Source organism: Meriones unguiculatus, chromosome 7 (assembly GCF_030254825.1).
Source record: "Meriones unguiculatus strain TT.TT164.6M chromosome 7, Bangor_MerUng_6.1, whole genome shotgun sequence".
NCBI classification, from domain to species: domain Eukaryota; kingdom Metazoa; phylum Chordata; class Mammalia; order Rodentia; family Muridae; genus Meriones; species Meriones unguiculatus.
Window position 1 is genome coordinate 22410659 of NC_083355.1, and position 17293 is coordinate 22427951.

General features: G+C 47.9%; 1 protein-coding gene across 3 annotated transcripts; it reads right to left on the bottom strand.

The window, feature by feature from the left end:
• Positions 1-922: 922 nt before the first annotated feature.
• On the bottom strand, positions 923-12676 carry Msl1 (MSL complex subunit 1). 3 transcript variants are annotated; one of them, XM_021653421.2, is made up of 9 exons: positions 11576-12676; positions 8825-9048; positions 7894-8276; positions 5962-6009; positions 5435-5499; positions 4638-4705; positions 4115-4239; positions 3707-3779; positions 923-3447 (listed from the first exon to the last, which is right to left on the bottom strand). In XM_021653421.2, the coding sequence occupies exons 1-9, from the start codon at positions 12341-12343 to the stop codon at positions 3357-3359; spliced, it is 1845 nt and encodes a 614-aa protein (XP_021509096.1). In that variant the 5' UTR covers positions 12344-12676; the 3' UTR covers positions 923-3356. The 3 variants fall into 3 exon arrangements, with proteins under 3 accessions (XP_021509096.1, XP_021509097.1, XP_060242765.1); XM_021653422.2 differs by lacking the exon at positions 5962-6009; XM_060386782.1 differs by lacking the exons at positions 923-3447; positions 3707-3779; positions 4115-4239; ... (2 more) ...; positions 5962-6009; positions 11576-12676 and adding an exon at positions 9392-9409 and having other exon boundaries at positions 7216-8276.
• Between the last annotated feature and the right edge of the window lie 4617 nt (positions 12677-17293).

Below are 17293 nucleotides of genomic sequence, written 5' to 3' on the forward strand. Positions count from 1 at the left end.
TGAATGTCTGCAGGGACTGATTCAACTGGAGACAGGTAGCCAACTGTATCATGGAGTTCAGCTCCAAAACTGTCTGAATTCAAAATGGAGGATGCATAATTTAGTAAGTGTGAAAAGCCCGAGAATCTCATCCATCACAAGCTAAAAAGGTGCGGTAAGACTGCCAAGTTTAGTGTCTAAATAAGGAAAAGGGTAGTTTGCCACTTTGTCCTTCAGTTGTTTGGTCTGAGTCCAGTTTGGGATATTTTTTAGAGAGTCTGACCTCAGGCTAGTGTTTTCACACTCAGGATCCACCAGCTTTGGCTTCCCCAGGTGCTAGGATTACAGGTGTGCACAGCTAGACCCTAGTGAGTCCAACTTTCTGTTTTTGAGACAGTGTCTTATGTAAGCTAGGCTGACATCAAACCTGGGACTGTCCTAGCTGTGTGAGTGCTTGGGATCACGGTCCTTCTGAGAAAGTTGTAAGAAACTGTCAATGGTTAGCGTGAACAGATGGTCTGGGATTCCACAGACACCTTATTAGAGGAACTGTGAGGGAAGTAAGAGACTGGTCTTTTCATCTCTAATCACAAATAGGGAGCCAATGGATTCAAGTTACAATGAGAGTTTTCAAACATACAGATGTATGTAGGAAGACATTGGGTTCAAGCAGATCTGGACTTTTTGCCCAGGAGGAATCATTATCAGAGGCTGAGTCTCACCATGAGCCTTGTAATTTGCCAGTTATGTGTAAAGATGGGCTCAGGATAAAGGAATGAAACCTACTGTACTGACACAATGGAATGAGGTTCTTATAAAAAAAGAGGGAAGTAATATGTTATTCTATTTTACTTGGGTTAATAAGATTCTTAATCTTTCATATATTTAAGAATTATTTAATGTTTTCCAACAAATCTAATAAATTGAGGCAAAAGTTCAAAAGTTAACGGCCACAATAGTTTATTTACAATTGAACTCTTTATAAGATATTTACAAGACAGCCGACTTTACACATCAGAAATGGTATCAAAAGTATGAATTACAGCACAGACAACGATATGAAATGGGAAAAAAACAAAGCTGAGGTGGAGAGACAAGCAATTTCTCTTTTAATTTATTAACGCTAGCTTAAACTTTGTTAAAGAAATAAGGAACTGTTTTAGGAGAACTGCAGGGCCTCTCTTTTTGTTGAAGACTGAATTTCACAGTGCTGTATCCCACGTAGGGAAAAATAAGGTTCATTTCCCCACATTCTGAACACACTGTAATTTCACTCTTGGAGCTTTGCTTCAACCTCCTTCTCAACAAACCTCAACAGACCCAAAGCAAAGGAAATCCGGGAGAGGACATAAGAAAACATTAGGTCCTCAGGGAAACGAGAACCAAAGCAATAGAATCCACTAAGTCCTGCCAGATAGCACCTCATGGATTCCTCTCAGTCTAGCAAAAACAGGATCTGAGGACTCCTCTGTGTAGGGCAGAGACCTAGAGGCTAAGTCTGCTAACCCATACCCAAATTAGGAATCTGACAAATCATGGTTATCAAGAAGAAACTGAGAGGGATCAAGAAACGAAGTAAAGAGACAACTGATTGAGGTTATTTTTGGGAGGAGCACGTTGTAAAGAAACATAACACAGGTCAGAGGAGGGGCACTAACCAGCTTGCCACGTTAAAAAATAAAAAACAAAAATCTGGCCCAATTTTTCTAGATCTATCATCATCCTTAAGGTGTGAGATGAAAGCCCCTAATGGAGTAAGTCCTCGTCTCTACATCCTTGCTGCAGTGACTTTACAGCAGCTTCCGTTACAGAGAGACCATGCTCCTAAGAAGATGGAGTTACAAGTGGAAACCCAGAGCCACACACAAACACACACAAAAGAGAATTAAAAGCAGCAAGATCATCCAAGAATACTACATGTACTGCTGGAATAATTCCTTTCAAAGTCAAACCCAGGGAGCACAGATAACATCTCAAAAAAGCTTTAGCAGTGGGAGGCCCTGAGGAACTTTCCTTCTCTCCCCACAATGGTAACCCCATTCTCTCATGCTCAGCGGATGGGCCAGCCACACACCCTATATACCTTGGCTTCTCCTCTAAAAGTGCTAATAATCTGGGGACATATTCTCTTCAAGGATAAAGCCCCTACCTCCTAGGAGATTAGACCCCTACTTGTTTTTATACAATAGTCCTGAAGACTAACGAAAGGCAATTCCTATATAGAAGACCGAAGGCCTCAGCTCTATTTTCCTTCCAGATAGTTAACAGGGATCTTTCACTGAGACCTAAATGGCCTGGAAGTGCTGTTCTGATTTTTTTTTCTTTTCTATTTTTTTTTGGGGGGGGGTTTAACAAAACAAGGGCAAGAGATGGGAACCAAGATGGTACATGTGTAAACCTATTTCACTAAGCAAACAAAGTTCATTAGGTACAACTGTTTCAAGATGTAGATATGTGCCAGCCGGAGGAAACGCATCCTTCCATACCCTCCCCCCGCCCCAAGTTTCTACCTCACCATCGAAGCTTGGCTAATAGGATGAAGCCCCACTAAGGAATACTTGAAAAGTGAGACCGCACAAGGACATCTCTACAGATGCTGGCATGCCATCCCCAAATGACAGCTGCATCGGTTCAGCACTGCAACTGGCTGGAAACTCACACCCCCAATCTCTTTTTCTGAACATTTTCTTTTGGGGGGGTTGGGAAGGAAGTTCAGTTACCTATCAGCTAAGAAAGTGACCAGCCACCCGTCTCTTCCCACGGCTGTTATCACAGAATAGTTTTAAGAGAACCAACTTTCTGACGAATTGTCCAGTTTCTTCCTCTATGAGGATGACTGCCTGGCTTCATCGCTTCATGTTATTCCTCCTTGGGCCCCAAAGCACATGGTAAGGTCTTTTTGCTTTATTTTAGTGTAAAATCCACTACACCCACACTATTTAGAAGGCGCTCCAGGTAAGCGCAGAGTCAGGGCAGGCACCGCTCCTACAGCCAGGGGTTGCTCCATCTTTGACTCGGCTAATGAAGAACACTTTACCCCTTTAACGTAGGCAAGTAAAAAGTGACTCCTAAAATTCCCAAATCTACCATCCTACAGGATGAGCTCAAGAGCTCATTTCCCCAGAAAGGGAAAAGAAGTGCCAAATAACTCCATAGTTCACAATCAGCCCGATGCAAAGTTTCTTTTGTTTTTTTTTTGTTTTTTGTTTTTTTGTGAAATCAGAGTAAAGAAAACAAAACTAAAATGAAGGGAGTATGGAAAGGCATTACCAGTGAAAGATAACATACATGAAGACATAGGTCACATATACAGGTCTCTGCCATTCTCTTGGAAAGGCATGCTACAACTATCTGAAGACAGGCTCTTGACAGCACAGCTACTTTCTACACGTCCGGTGAGGCGTCTGCTTCTTCTGGATCTCCAACCTGCAACGGCTTCGCTCATCCAACCAGGGTAGCTCAAAGTTCCTGGTGAAAGAAAAGATGAGGACAGCCAAGTGGGAAGGCTGCTCCAACACCGAGTAACAGCTAGCTGATACAGCCACCAGGAAAGCAGCAAAGCCATCCAGGTCTCATTTAAAAGGCATTCCTACTTCCTGGCTTGTCAATAGAGAACCATGGCTATCCCTAAGCCATGTAGACCCCCATTATTATCTAGACTTCCATGGAGTCTGAAAAGGAGGTACAAACTACCTGAAAAAAAAGAGGAAAAATCCTTTTTACTTACTGTGGAGTTAATTTTGGTAATGGTCGTCCAAATGCTACAACAGGTAAGAAGGGGGTAATCATCAAACTTTCAACTATGGAAGAAAATCAAATGGACCTTGTTAGCAAGAGGTGAGACATGTCTAACAACTATACTACCTCCAAAACACAGCTCACTCATAAAATAAGCTGTGCTGTGGTGAGCTGAGCCCTTTCTTTGTCCCCTCGAAAAGTAAATTATTTATTTTATGTGCCCTCTGAGGTCAGAAAAGGGCATCGGGTCCCTTGTGACTGGAGTTACAAGCAGTTCTGAGCTGCCCAATACGGGTGCTGGAAACCAAGAGGTCCCTCCAAGAACAGAAGTGCTCTTAACCACTGAGCTGCATGGCTCCAGCCCCAAAGGCGACAGTTTTAGATCGACACAACTTACCGTCATCTGGCTCAGGGAAAAATGAGGTAACCTCGGGCTCAGACTCCTGGATTCCTTTCTTCTTGTACATTCTGAGCTGCAGTCGCTGTAAAATTCTTTGTTCCCTGATCCTCTGAATATCCCATCTGGGAAAGACCAGACAAACAAAAACAGACAAAGCCAGCGTCACTACTCACCTGCAAGCTGCCCCAGAGAAGCGGTTCGCACTCTGCAGAGGCTGCCAGACCCTTGTTTAAGCCCTCTAGACGGGGGAAGGGAACTGACTACCTGGTTGAGGAGAACTCTTTGGGTCTAGCAGTCTAGAATATGTGTTGGTGTTCCACAGAAAGTAGTACTGAGGGAGGGCATCCGTGAAAAGGCCAACACGTGTGCCTGTAAGGACAACCACCCCCAGCTGAGACACTCAGCTAACTACGACACTAGTGTCACAGGAATGTCAAGCGGCCCAGGGCTCTCCCCAGTGTGGAAGAGGGAGTAAGAGTCCTAGGGCTCAGATGTTTGGGGGTGGAGGTCTTGGCCTTACCTTTTCCTCCTCTTCTCATCCAGCTCCAGTTTTGCATGCCTCTTTGAAAACACACTGTCATCCAGGTTCTGAAGAGGAGCAGAGGGACAGCTACTTATGACCATGTTGGAGTAACTCACAGTTTTCAGTATAAAATCTTCCAGCTTCAGGTTCTAAAAACACCTACGAGTTCTATAGATCTGTAAACCTCTTAGCGAAAGAATCAATAAAAGACACTCCCTGTCCTTACCCCCATCCTTTCCAAAAACCCAAATTTCAAAATTAATTCCCCCAACCTTTCAGGGTAAATGTCAAACACCTGTGAGGGCACATAAACTCTTCCTGTTCTCTAGATACTTTGTAAGAATCTGAATTCAAATAGCCATTTTTTTTTTCAATACTCAAGTAAGTTTCAAATATAAGATTATGGTGCTGAGGGGCACAGCCTAATTTCTGTGCTTAGCATGGAATCTACCTTAGTTTGGAACATCACCTCAATACTGACTTTGAAAAATGACTTAACTACTCTAGATCTGGCTTTTCTCATCCATAAGATGAAAAATACAGACTGAATAACCTCAAGCTCCTTTCTGGCTTTAGAAGAGTTCTTTTTAATCCATCCACAGTTATAAGAAAAGAGCCCCCCACCCCCTTCTGAGACAAGATCTACGTTGCCTAGACAAGCCTCAACCTCCTAAATTCAAATAACTCTCTTGCCTCAATCCCTTGAGTAGCTGGGACTGTAGATGCAACTACAATGGCCTGTTGTATACCCCTGGATTCTATTTCCTAGTCCCTTAACAGCTCTTAGTACTTACCTCCAAAATGTCTGAAGGATTTGGGTCCCTTAGAGGCTCTACTGAGTGGTCCCTCCAAGAAGGAACTGAAAAAAAATAAAGAAGAAGAAAAAGAAAAAGGGGAGGGGGTGGAACCACCCTTAAATCCAAAGTCACACAACTGTCCAACTATTCACTAGGACAAGAGGTTTCTCCCCAGATAAGACAGTTACCAAATGATAGGAATCCATTCTATGGCCTCACCCAAAGCCATAGTCAGTGTCCTCGCTATGATATAAAAGAACCTAAAAGTGCCATTGCAGTCTGCCAAACTCAGGGTCACAAAAAACCCTAAGCCAATCAATACCTGACAATTCATATAATGGATGCTATTGAAGTTCCTGAAAAACAACTGGAATGTGTTGTCATTTTGATGTCTACAGAAGTGTCAGCAAACGCCAAGGAATCTTACTGTTCCACATCCAACAGACGAGAACGTAGCTCCCAACCAGCCACCATCCCACCAATTCCCCACCCCAGGCCCAGCCAGCATTTCCTAATCTACTCACCAGCCAAGACTGAAGTTTCTCCTGCAACACTTGATGGCATCAGACACCCTAAATAATGCAGGAAAGAAGAATCATCTCAGTGTAAAAAGAAAAAAGCCCATACCCAAAATGGAGGAAAGGATCATCACTGATGTTCTCACTAGGAAGCCATTTTGTTTTTTGAGTTGTTCTTTTGAGAATTTCTCTCTGGGGAAGGGGAAGAGGGAACAACAGACAAAAGAAAAGAAAATAAGCCCACCACTTTTTTTTTTTACACTGAGACGACTTCTTTTCTTCATTATTTAGGGTGGTTTCCCTGCAACAGTTGATGGCCAAGGATATCAAACCTTAAACTCAGAACATGGCAGGTGAGTAAAAGTTGACCCTATTTTTCAAATAAATAGATCAGTGTTCTCAGAACTTACATATGTAGTCTTCTTAAACAGTTTCCTCCTCCCTCCAAACAAACTACCTTGCTGGTCCAGACTGAACAACATGCACAAAGACTTTGGCTTCCTTAGAATAAGTCATTGAGACTTCCTCTTGAGATAGGAGTATCATCAAGTAAGGATTCACACACTTATGCAGAACTCCGGCTCCTCAAGAGACTGGGATCTCCCAGTCACACTCCCTCATACTGTTATGCCCACAATCTCAGATGTGTTCGGAACTTGCTCTACTAGAGTAGACAGTGTTTTCAAAACCAGCCAGTCACACAGAATAACTCCAGACCAAGCCATTTCCTAAATCCGGATGGGAAGTTGCTTCATGGTTTCTCCTAACTTGCCCCACAGCATTGCTATAGCAGCAGAAATTAACTATTAAGATGAACCTGCTCAACTGACTGAAACAACAAAAAAGTACCTGAATCTAGATCAGGACCCTGGTCTGTCTCACGTGCTCAGGTGTGAGGCCTAATAAAGGTTAGACCGTTTGTCTGTCTTCCCACTTAGATTTGTCACAGCAGCCAAACAAAGCCTGGAGAATGGTCACCTCTTATTGGAACGGATTCCCATCCCCATCCCTGCTAGAGGAAGGCACAGGGGTAGAAACTTAGGCCTCAACCTAAGGAAGCTTTCCCCACCATTACCCAAGAGCACCCGCAATGACTGTCATAGACTAAAACACAATTGAAGGCACATTAATTACAGTTACTAGTTCGTATAGAAGATGGGGATCATCTCTGTGGAAGCCATTAAGAAACCAACAGGAATAAAGACCAAGTTCCCGCACCCCACACCCTCCCCAAGCAGCTCAGATATCCCAAGATAGTCCTTATTGTTTGAAAAATAGTTTGTAGACCATTTTATTTAAATATATGAACAACCAATGGGCTACTGCAATCCAAGTAAACTCTTCACATCTTAGAACCTTGTGAAGTGTAAGGTAAAGTAAGACTGTTGGTCTTTGGCAGATTCCTCCTGCCCCCAGACCGGGACATAGAGATACAGATAAATGTTTATGAAGTTAAGAGAGCGGAGGCCCAGGTGAAATTCCCCACCCCAACCTGGCTCCCCAACCAAAATTTACCATTGGCCCCTGAGAACACCCAAAGACCACCCTCCCAGGTTTCACACAATATCAATTGCAGGAACAGTCGTGCACGGCAAAGTGTAAGTTCTATGCATTTCACAGCACAGAAAACCCTTATTTCAGAGGGCATGCAAGTTGCCGGAGATTACACCCCCCAAGTCTGGTGCTCTTGTGATGAGCAACTTACTGGCAAACACATCTCCCAGTGTTGTAAGCAGACACATACATTGAGCACATTTTGCTGTAATTCCATCTATTTGCAATGCCTGCACAGTGTCTGTCTCTGGCTGTTAACTTACTCATTCTTGACAGAACTCTGCTTTATTGATTGCACTTTTTAAAAAATGCCAAAGGCATTTCACACTTGTTAGCTTGACCGCCACCACTAGGGTATAAGAGCAAGTGTTCTCTATGCCTTACTTGCTACAGTCTCCTCCTTCTTTGGAGAGGGTTCCCGTAATGGTAACGGTGATGGGGGAGGCTGGTGCCAACGACACAAATACATTTCTGTGGTGGAAAGGTACGGCAAATCTTCCATCTCACTTGAGAAGGCTTTCTCCTTAGGGTGGGCGCTGGATCCCTTTTGGGGAGTAGAGAGTCTTGATGGGGTATCCACTGAAGACCGGGGCTTTTCTGGGGTTTCTTGGCTCCTCAATTCACGTTTACAAACAGTTTCTGATATGGAACCACAGGGTTCCTCTTTAATGGGAGAGTGCTTAGGAGTTTTTGTTTTGACTTTTGAAAATTCAGGAGCCAGCTTTTTAACAGGAGTCTTTCTTTCTGTATTTCCAAATGGGGTTTTCCTATTAGGTAGGAAAGAGAATGTTATAAAATTAATTGACTTTTGAATAAAATGTGATTAGAATATATTTGAGGGCAAAAGAAGTATCTAGGTGCCTAAACATCTACTGCTCATTTGCAAGACATGGGCAGCAACTGTCATGTTTGAAAATATATAGAACAGACCTTTGGTAAATGAGCAAGCATCTATACTCAAGAATATCTAACTGTTCTACTGCCTACAAAATTCTTTAAGATATACTCTGTATTCTGTACTTAGCAGTGTGACAAAAAGTGTTTCAAGACAATTTCTCAACACAGAAACTTAAAAAGCAAAACAAAACAGTTTCTCTGTTGCCCAGGCAGACCTTGAACTCAGAACAAGCCTCTTGCCTCAGTATCCTAAGTTCTGTGATTATACAGGGCTGATCCACCATGTCCCTAGTACAAGAGACCTCTCAATTCAGGCTATGATTGCTAGAAGGCCAATCATAAATCCCAACCCCACATTCTCAGTCATCAGGAACAGCTCCTCATCTTGTTGGGATAATAAAGTTAGCAAGCAGCACACCTTTTGTGTCCCTTTCCACTCCGACCACATGAGAAAGGCTTGGAAGGCAGAGCCTGGGATGTCTCACAAAGCTCCGGCTGGCGCTCCAGTTTAATTTTCTCAGACAACTCTGTTTCCTCTCTCTCTTCAGTTTCATAGCCCTGAAACAGCTTGTGCCTTTCTTTCTCGTTATCCCTCTTTACCAGCTGCATCCGCCTTTCCATACGTTCAATCCGAGCAAGGAGCTAAAAGAAAGTGACAAGATGCAGACTTAAACACAAGAGTTAAAACTGGGCTACTTAGCCCCAGTTGGGAATCAGCAGTCTTCTGCTTGTTGCTGTGGACCCTACCAATTCAACTTTGAATTGGCAGGCACAAATCTGAACAGCTTTCCTTAAACCCAATACAGGCAAAAGACACTTAATTCCAGGAGTTAGTCTGGATGGTAACAGGGATGGGGCAATTAGAAATTCATTCCTCTGAAAGAAGATCCTCCCCGCTGGGCAGGGCCAGTGTGCCTTTTAATGACCAGGCCTCTGCTATAGCTAGCCACGTGGCCCAGGTCATTTGGGAGTCCCTAAATTTAACCTTATGTATGTTCCTCACTGTTGTATGCGGTGCTAGGGATAGAACCAGGGCCTCATGAGTGTTCTTGGCAAGCACTCTGAACACCACTGAGCTACATTCTCAGCCCAGTGTTCTTTTAAGGTGTCCTAAGGCTGTCCAAATTCTATCTGCTCTATGTTCACTCCAAAACTCTAGACACAATGGAATGTTCAAACAGCACAGTAAAAAGGAGTCTCACAGAGTCTCACTAGGGATAGCAGCAGTATTACATCAAAATGTGATGTGTGCATATTTGAGGGATCACCTCTGAAACATACTACACTGGAAAGAATTACAATACACATCAGTAAATAATCCCAACACATAGGAAATATATGTGTGTGTATATATATGTATATATATATATATTCTACTTTACATTTAAGATAACAGGAAAATAACCTATCTAAATATTTACTAAAATTTCATTAATTCCAATTAAAGAGAACCACGAAAGTCAAACAGAAATGGATGTCTGTTGCCATCAAAAACTTCGTATTAACTCAGTCTTGACAAAAAAATATCAACTGTGCTGCTTCTATCACACTACAGGAATTTTGCCTGGGTTACACAGTGATATTAACGTTGCCTTCATCACGTGTATTACACAGATTTCAGTAAAGGCCAAACACTAACTGGAATAAGAGGAACAGGCTTAAGCAATGCTAAGACTGCAGTGCATTACAGAAGCAGTGAACGCCAAGTTTAGACTGATGCTTATCCTTAACTCACCCCACTGTTTCCTACCTTGAAAAGCCTATGAAGGGGGCAGTACCTCAGGAACTCAGCAGAAACCTCCAAAACCAGCAGGGTCCCCCTTGTCAGCCATTCTCTCATCTCATCTTCTGTTTTGATTCACAGCCTTAGCATTACTTAACCATGTTTTTGGGTGACAGTCTTCATTTCTTCTCCTTTCCTGGTCTTTCTCTTCCCACCCCCTTCCCATGGAAGGAAGGATATGATGTGTTGTAATTACAGTACCAGCACACCCCTAGACTGCAGTACAGTACCGAGCACTGCCACCTCCATGTTGAGTAACTTCCACAAATCAACACTGAGGTATTTCAACAAGACCTGCCCCAGTTCCCATTCCACCTTGCAGAACGCAGTCTCCAATCAAACAGTTGCCTGATGGCAATTCCCTTAGAAAACAAACAAAATGAATAGCTCTTCGGCTCCCATGCTCAGTCTTTGGCACACACAGCACCAGAGGGAGAGAAGCGGGGAAAGACAGTGAGAAAGAGAGCTGCAGCCTGAGCACGACTGTAGAAGCCATGCTTATTTTTAGGCAGCTGAGAGGTATGTTCACACGGTAATACCCCACTTGATGTGTGAGGGGGTATGCTTAACTCGGAGGTGTCTAAGGCTGCTGCTGCAGTGGAAACAAGCCTCTGTAGTCATGTTCCTCAGAAGTACAAAGAGATAAACGACCTCTCTGCATCTCAAGAGTCTAAAACGGGTTTGGGAGGTGGAAGGATTCACCAAATACATCGGATAAGTTCATGTCTCAAAATCGGCAGGCTTACTGAAGGGACCTGGTGGGTGGGCAGTGTCTTATAACTCAGATTCCTACTAAAAAACTATCTGAAATCAAAGGCAGGGACTGTCATGTAGGAAAGCTAAAACAGGAGTCCATGAAAACCGTCTTCACCTTCTACCGGCTAAGAGACCTAGGACAACCCTTCTGTCTCAAGATGCTGCAGCAGTGGTTAGAGCAACAGCTGTCATGTCCCTCACCTCCACAACGCATTTCTAACGCAACAGCGCTTTAACTTAGCACCTTCCATACAGCCAGCACATCTGCAGTCCGCCCTATCATTTTTAACCCCTCCTAAGTCAGGTCTTTTCCCACTCCAAACGTTTCCCTCCCCCCCCCCACAAGTCTGGGGCTGTCATTTTAAATTAACCCTTTGGATACCACAGCCTCCCATTCACCACACACACAACACACAAACACACACACACACACTGGAGACTGCCCTTTAACCCTTCCCTCCGACCCAACGTGTTGGCACCCAACGACCCAATATCTAAGGCACTCCTTCCCTGGCGGCCAACTTCCTCTAACCCTAAGCAAGCCGGGACCTCAGCCTCCTACAGCCCCCTTCCCCCGAGCATGCGCACAGCTCCCTCCCCGTCCCTAATGCAGATTAACCCCTCCCGTACCGTGTCTCTCTCGGACTTGAGCTCCTCGATCTCCTTTTCCTTGGCCTGCAGCTGCTGCTGCTGCTGTTCGATGAGGTCCAATTGCAGCAGAAGGATCTGTTTGAGGCAGGCGGCCTGACTGGAGGCTCCCGAGCCGCCGCCACCCCCGAGAGGGCTCTTCCTCATACTCTTCCATCTGCCCTCGCTGGCCGCCAGGGTCCCGGCCGTGGCGGTGGGCGCGAGGGGTGGCGGCCCGGGCAGAGGTAGTGGTGGGGGTCCCGCCGGGTCCGAGGCGGTGGCAGCTGGGGGAGCCGCCCCACCCTTGTCCCCAGCCCAGGGCGTAGGCTCTTTGGCCGCCGCCACGAGAGAGCCCGTCTGAATGGGCAGCACCGCCTGATACTTGGGCCGGGGGCTGCAGCCGGCGCCGGCTGCGACTGGCTCCCCGCCGATGCCGGCTTGTTTGGTGGCTGGGGGCGGACAGGGCAAGGGCACCGAACCGCCCCAGCTCTCTTCCTGCTGCCCGGGGGCCGCCCCGGCCGGGAGTAACAAGCCCCGGCCCTTGCCGCCGCAGCCGGCTGGAGAGGGCGCGGGGCTCCCGCCCTGGGAGGAGGCCAGCGGGGGCCCCGGCTCCTTGAGCTTACGATGCCGGGGGAGGAAGTGGGCTTCGGCCGCCCCGGACTCGTCCTCGGGCCCGCCCAGCGCCGCAGCCCGCTCGTAGTCCAGTCGCTGCTCGGGGTTGCCGCCGGCAGGGGCCGCGGCCGCCTTGAACACTGCGGATCTCATGGTCATAGTGGTCCGGAGCGGCGCGGGGGACCGAGACGGAGGAGGGGGTGGGGAAGGGGCGAGGTGCGGGGGGTCGAGGACGGAGGAGGGGGAGGGGAGTTTGGCGGGCTCGCTTCAGCAGAGCGGCCGCAGGCCTCCGCTAACGCGGCTTCTTCCCCGAGGCCCCGGCGCCATCCCGCCGGCGAGCGGAGGAGTGGAGGCCGCGGCTGAGGCCCGCCGCCGACCCATGGGGGCCTCGCCGCCGCCTCTGCTGCCGCCACCGTCGCCTTCGCCGCAGAGGCAGGAGCTCGCACCCAGCCGCCCCCGAGCTCATCCCCGGAGCTCGCTTCGGCCCCCCCTGGCCCGGCCGGGCCCGCCTCGTCTCCCCACCCCGCACCCCCCCTTCCCCGCCCCGGCCCCCCCGCCCCGGAGCTCGCCTCAGCCGCCCCGAGCCTCCATTTCCCCCCCGCTCCTCCTCAGGAGGGGGTGGGAGGGACGGGTCCGCCCAGAGCCCTCCTACTCCGGGAGAGGGGGGGAGGTCTACCGCCTCCCCCGGGGGTCTCCGCGGCTCCGGGTCCCCCCTCCCCCACGGTCACCCCCGGCGCCTCGGCGTTTCCCTTTAAAAAAAAACGGAGCCGCCGCAGCCGCCGCCGCCGCCGCCGCCGCCGCCCGGAGCGCGCATGCGCCGAGAGGGCAGCGGGCGGGAGCGAACCGGGAGCCCGGAGGAGGGAGGCGGGTAGCGCTATTGTGAAAGGGGCCCGCCGCCGCCACGAGGGGGAGGGGGCCGGGGCGCGGGGGCCCACGCGGGGAGGTCGCGGACGGGGGCTGGGACGCGGGAGCGGCCCGAGGTGGGCTGCGCAGGCCGGGGGTGGGGAGGGCGGCCGCCGGCGGCCGGGGAAGGCGGAGGATCCCCGGGGAAGCGAAGCACGAGGGGATGGGGTTGGAGGAAGGAAGGAGGTGGCTGCGCCCGCCCCTCGCGGTCGCCTACCGACCGCTCGGCGGAGCCGGCCTGCGTTGGGTTGGCCCTTCCCCGGCCAGCTGGCAACGTGCCTGGCCCACGCGGGAGCCCCGCGCGCCCTCCGGACCAGCCCCGACCCCAGGCTCCCCTCGCATGCAGAAGTCAAAGCTTCCATCCCTCAGGGCTGCCTGGCGGTCCCACACGGGTTGGGGAAGGAATGAAGTTCTTTGTCTCGAAGGGATCCAGCCCAGAAATGGAGGAACCACTGGTTCTCAGGAGCAGCAGAATCCATGATGTCTGCTGCCCAGGGAGTTGTAACCACAACCTTGGGTGAAGTACTGCCAACTACCGACAGTTCTTTCCCGGCAGCCGTGGGCCCAGCCTTCTTAAGCTTCTCCTAGCATCTTCTGGAAGAAGGTTCAGGAAGAGGTGTATGCTCCTATTAGAACTAAGTGTGTTTGTAGGGCCTTGTGTTGGAGCACTTCCCACTTCTCCGGGTTCATAGTGTTTGTGGGTGCCTTCGTTTTCCAAGCGACTCGAGCCACCAGATCCACACAGGTCCCTATAGAGAAACATGTAAACAGTTGTAAATTAATTGGTTGCTTTTCTGTCTGTAGTGCACTTTTAGCAATTTTTATGGAGATAGCCGGGTGTAGTGGTGCATGCCTTTAATCCCAACTCTTGTGAGGCAGAGGCAAGAGGATTTCTAAGTTCGAGGCCAGCCTGGTCACTGTAGGGAGTCCCAAGACAACCAGGGCTACATAGAGAGACCTTTACTCCAAAAATAAATAGTTAAATCGTACAGGCATAGAGAGGACATCTGGCCCAATAGGAAAGCTAGTTAGAAACTACCTCTGCTCCATACACTCTTAAGCATGAAACACTGAAAAGTTTAAGGGAATGGGTGTGAAAATCCCGAGTCCCAGCCCTCTTTCCATCAGACCGGCCTCAGATCTACAAAGGAAGACCTGGCCTTGGGGATATGTAGGCATAGAGGGGCAGGAGGATGAGAAGTTTGTAGAATGTAGTCTTTCTCAGCATGAACGCTGTACTATCACTATCATTTGACATGCGCTCAGACCTCCTAGATGTGTAGTTTGTTGGACTCTTACCGCAAAATCCTATCTCCAGCTGCCCAGAATGAGCCCAACAGGGTAGGTGTCTAATAGACATTCCAAAATCAAGGTTTTTACCCTGCCACCTGAGTCCTGCTTCCCCATATCCAGTAAGTCAGTCCATCTCACTTTCAAAATCCGAATCCAAAACAATACACTTTGCATCATCTCCATAACGTCCACCTTGATGTAAACTACAGTCGGCTTTTTTTTTAATTTATTGTTTTAATTATGGAATGCTTGTAATTAGTCTCTTAGTTTCAACCCTTGCTAAGTCTGCCCTGTGCCTCTACAGTGAGCCTGATCATACATAAGATCATAGTCATTATCCTAAACCCTCTTGGCTTATCTCACTTAAATTAAAAGCAGTCATGGTAATGGCCTGAAGGATCTGGCCCTTCCACACTGCTGTGGATGTCAGAGCTCTTACTGCTTCCCTTCACACCTCTCCTGCCATATTCACCTCATGCGTCTGTCTGCTCAGGTCTCTACATTTGCTGTTTCCTCGTCACTTCTTTAGCTCTTTTTATTAAATGTCGTCTTGTAAGTGCCTCCTTTCCCGGTGTTTATTTTCTCTGCAAAGTAGACTCTTAATGTAAGCCAACCTGAAGACTTAGTTCCAGTTGAGTCAATACTCTAGGTCACCAGTGGTTTAGGGTATATAGAGAATGTACGGGTAGGAGAGGAAGCAGAGGCCAGGCTTGTCTCAAAGGCCAGAAATCCCAAGTCGGGGAGTGACAGGTCTGGGCTATGGTTCAGTGCTAGAGTACTTTTTGCTTGCGTACCCAGCATCCACAAAGTACTAGGCTCAATCCTCCTGTATTACATTAAAACAAAAAAGGACTGGTGAGATGGCTTAGGGCAGGAGAAATTGCCTCAAAGCCTGAGGACCTGGGTTAGATGACGGGGACTCAAATGGTGGAAGGAGGTAACCAACTCAGGCTGTCTTCTGACCCCCATGTCCACAGTGAGGGCACACAAGCCAAACATAAATAAAATTAACGTGAAAGAGAAGCAGCCAAGGCTATGGCATGAAACTACCAGGAGCAATCACGGGGCTGGCGGGCTGGTTCAGCGGCCTCACATGCTTGCCCCGAAAGCCCAGCCACCTGAGTTAAATCCCCAGCACGTGTAAAGGTGGAGGCAGAGAACCAACGCCACAGATGTATCTAACTAACACAGAATGCTGTGACAAGCTCACGTCCTCCACATGCACACACAGAATATATCCCAACAGCTTCGTTGGCATCACTTGGGAAGTTGGATGTGCAGATTTCCAGGTCCTACCCTAGACCTAATGATTTAGAAGCTCTTCTGTTTTTTGAGTTTTTTTTCCCCCCTGGGGTTTTGCTGGTTTTTATTTTTTGTGAGATGGGGTCTTGAGTAGACCAAGATGGCCAGAACTCCTTATCTTCCTGCTACCACCTTCTGAGTGCTGGGATTACAGACATGCAATATCATGTTCCTACCTATTCTTGAAGAGGCAGACAGTAACTGTTTTAGGCTTGGATGGCTATAAGGGCCTTTTCCCCCCATCTTCAGTGCTACCATTGCAATACAAAAGCAACCCCAGAAAATGATGTGAACATGGTCATTTTCCAATATAACTTTATTATATGGAATTTGTATTCCTGATAATTTTGTTTGGGGTTTTAAGATGAGGTCTCTCATGTATATTTATCTCTCCCAGGTTAGCCTCTAATTACTGTGTAGCTGGGAAGGAGCTTGAACTTATCTTCCTGCATCTGCCTCCCAGGTATAGGCATTTACCATTGTATGTACTCACCACAGGCCAACTATAGTCAATGCTGGAGGTCTTTTTTTATTTGTTTGTTTCTCTGTGTATCCTTGGCTGCTCTGGACTTGCTTTGTAGTCCAGGCTGGCCTCAAACTCACAGAGATCCACCTGCCTCTGCCTCCCAGAGTCCTGAGATTACAGGAGTGCACCATCAGCCCTGGCTAGTGCTGGAGGTCTTACCCAGGGCTTCACAATTGCTACGCAGGTACTCCATAAACTGAGCTACCTCCCCAGCCTTACTTCTAATAACCTTAATCTACAATCTTAAAATTCGCAATTATTGGGCCTAAGAGGTGGCTCAGCAACTAAGAGCACCGGCTGCTCCTCTAGAAGACCCGGGTTCGATTCCCAGCACCCACGTGACAGCTCACAACTGTCTGTCACTCCAGTTCCAGGGGATCCATGACATCAAGCATGCACAAGATGACCATATATGTGCATACAGGCAAGATACCCATACACATAAAATAAACCTTAAAAAAATAAAATTGCGACTATTTACAAGCTCTTGGTTTGGTTTGTTTGTGACGGGGTCTCTCTAGGTAGCCCTAGCTAGCCCGGAACCAAGTAGGTCAGGATAGCAGATCAAGGTGAGCTGCCTGCCTCCACCTCCAGAGCCTTAGATACAGTTACTTAGTCTGTGAGACATCGCAAAAGGTGTTGGATGTCGAGGCTTGGAGGTACATCCCTGTAATCCTAAGGAGGTGGAAGCAGGGAGATTGAAAGGGGCCAGCTGGGGTACATAGTGAGCCTGTTATTAAATAAACGCTGAGCTGGACCTTCCCTTCCTGCCGCCCACTCCCGATCTAAGGGTACATAGACTGAACCGGAGTCAGTCCAGGAGGAAATGTGAATGAGACCCCTGTCAAGTACCCAAGCGACAGGGGTGAGGTATGTGACAGCGGCTTCTAACAGACATCAGCTGTTTGGTGTCTGTTAAAAAGCGCTTTTTCTGCCCTCCTCATCTTCTCTCTGCCTGTTCCTCTATCTGTCCTACTGATTCTCTGTCTCCCCACTCTAGTCTCACTCTTCTAAGCTCTCCCACTGTCTCAGTTTCACCTTTCATGATAAACCTCTTTGTAACCACACACACACACACACAAGTG

What these genes read in the sequence shown, in the direction of transcription:
- Msl1 (XM_021653421.2), bottom strand. Translation starts at nt 12,343, where the DNA reads ATGACCATGAGATCCGCAGTGTTCAAGGCGGCCGCGGCCCCTGCCGGC. An exon ending in GAAGGAGGAGACTGTAGCAA is followed by an intron (nt 6,010 to 7,893) that starts GTAAGGCATAGA and finishes TGCATTATTTAG; the next exon opens with GGTGTCTGATGCCATCAAGT. An exon ending in ATCCTTCAGACATTTTGGAG is followed by an intron (nt 4,706 to 5,434) that starts GTAAGTACTAAG and finishes GCTCCTCTTCAG; the next exon opens with AACCTGGATGACAGTGTGTT.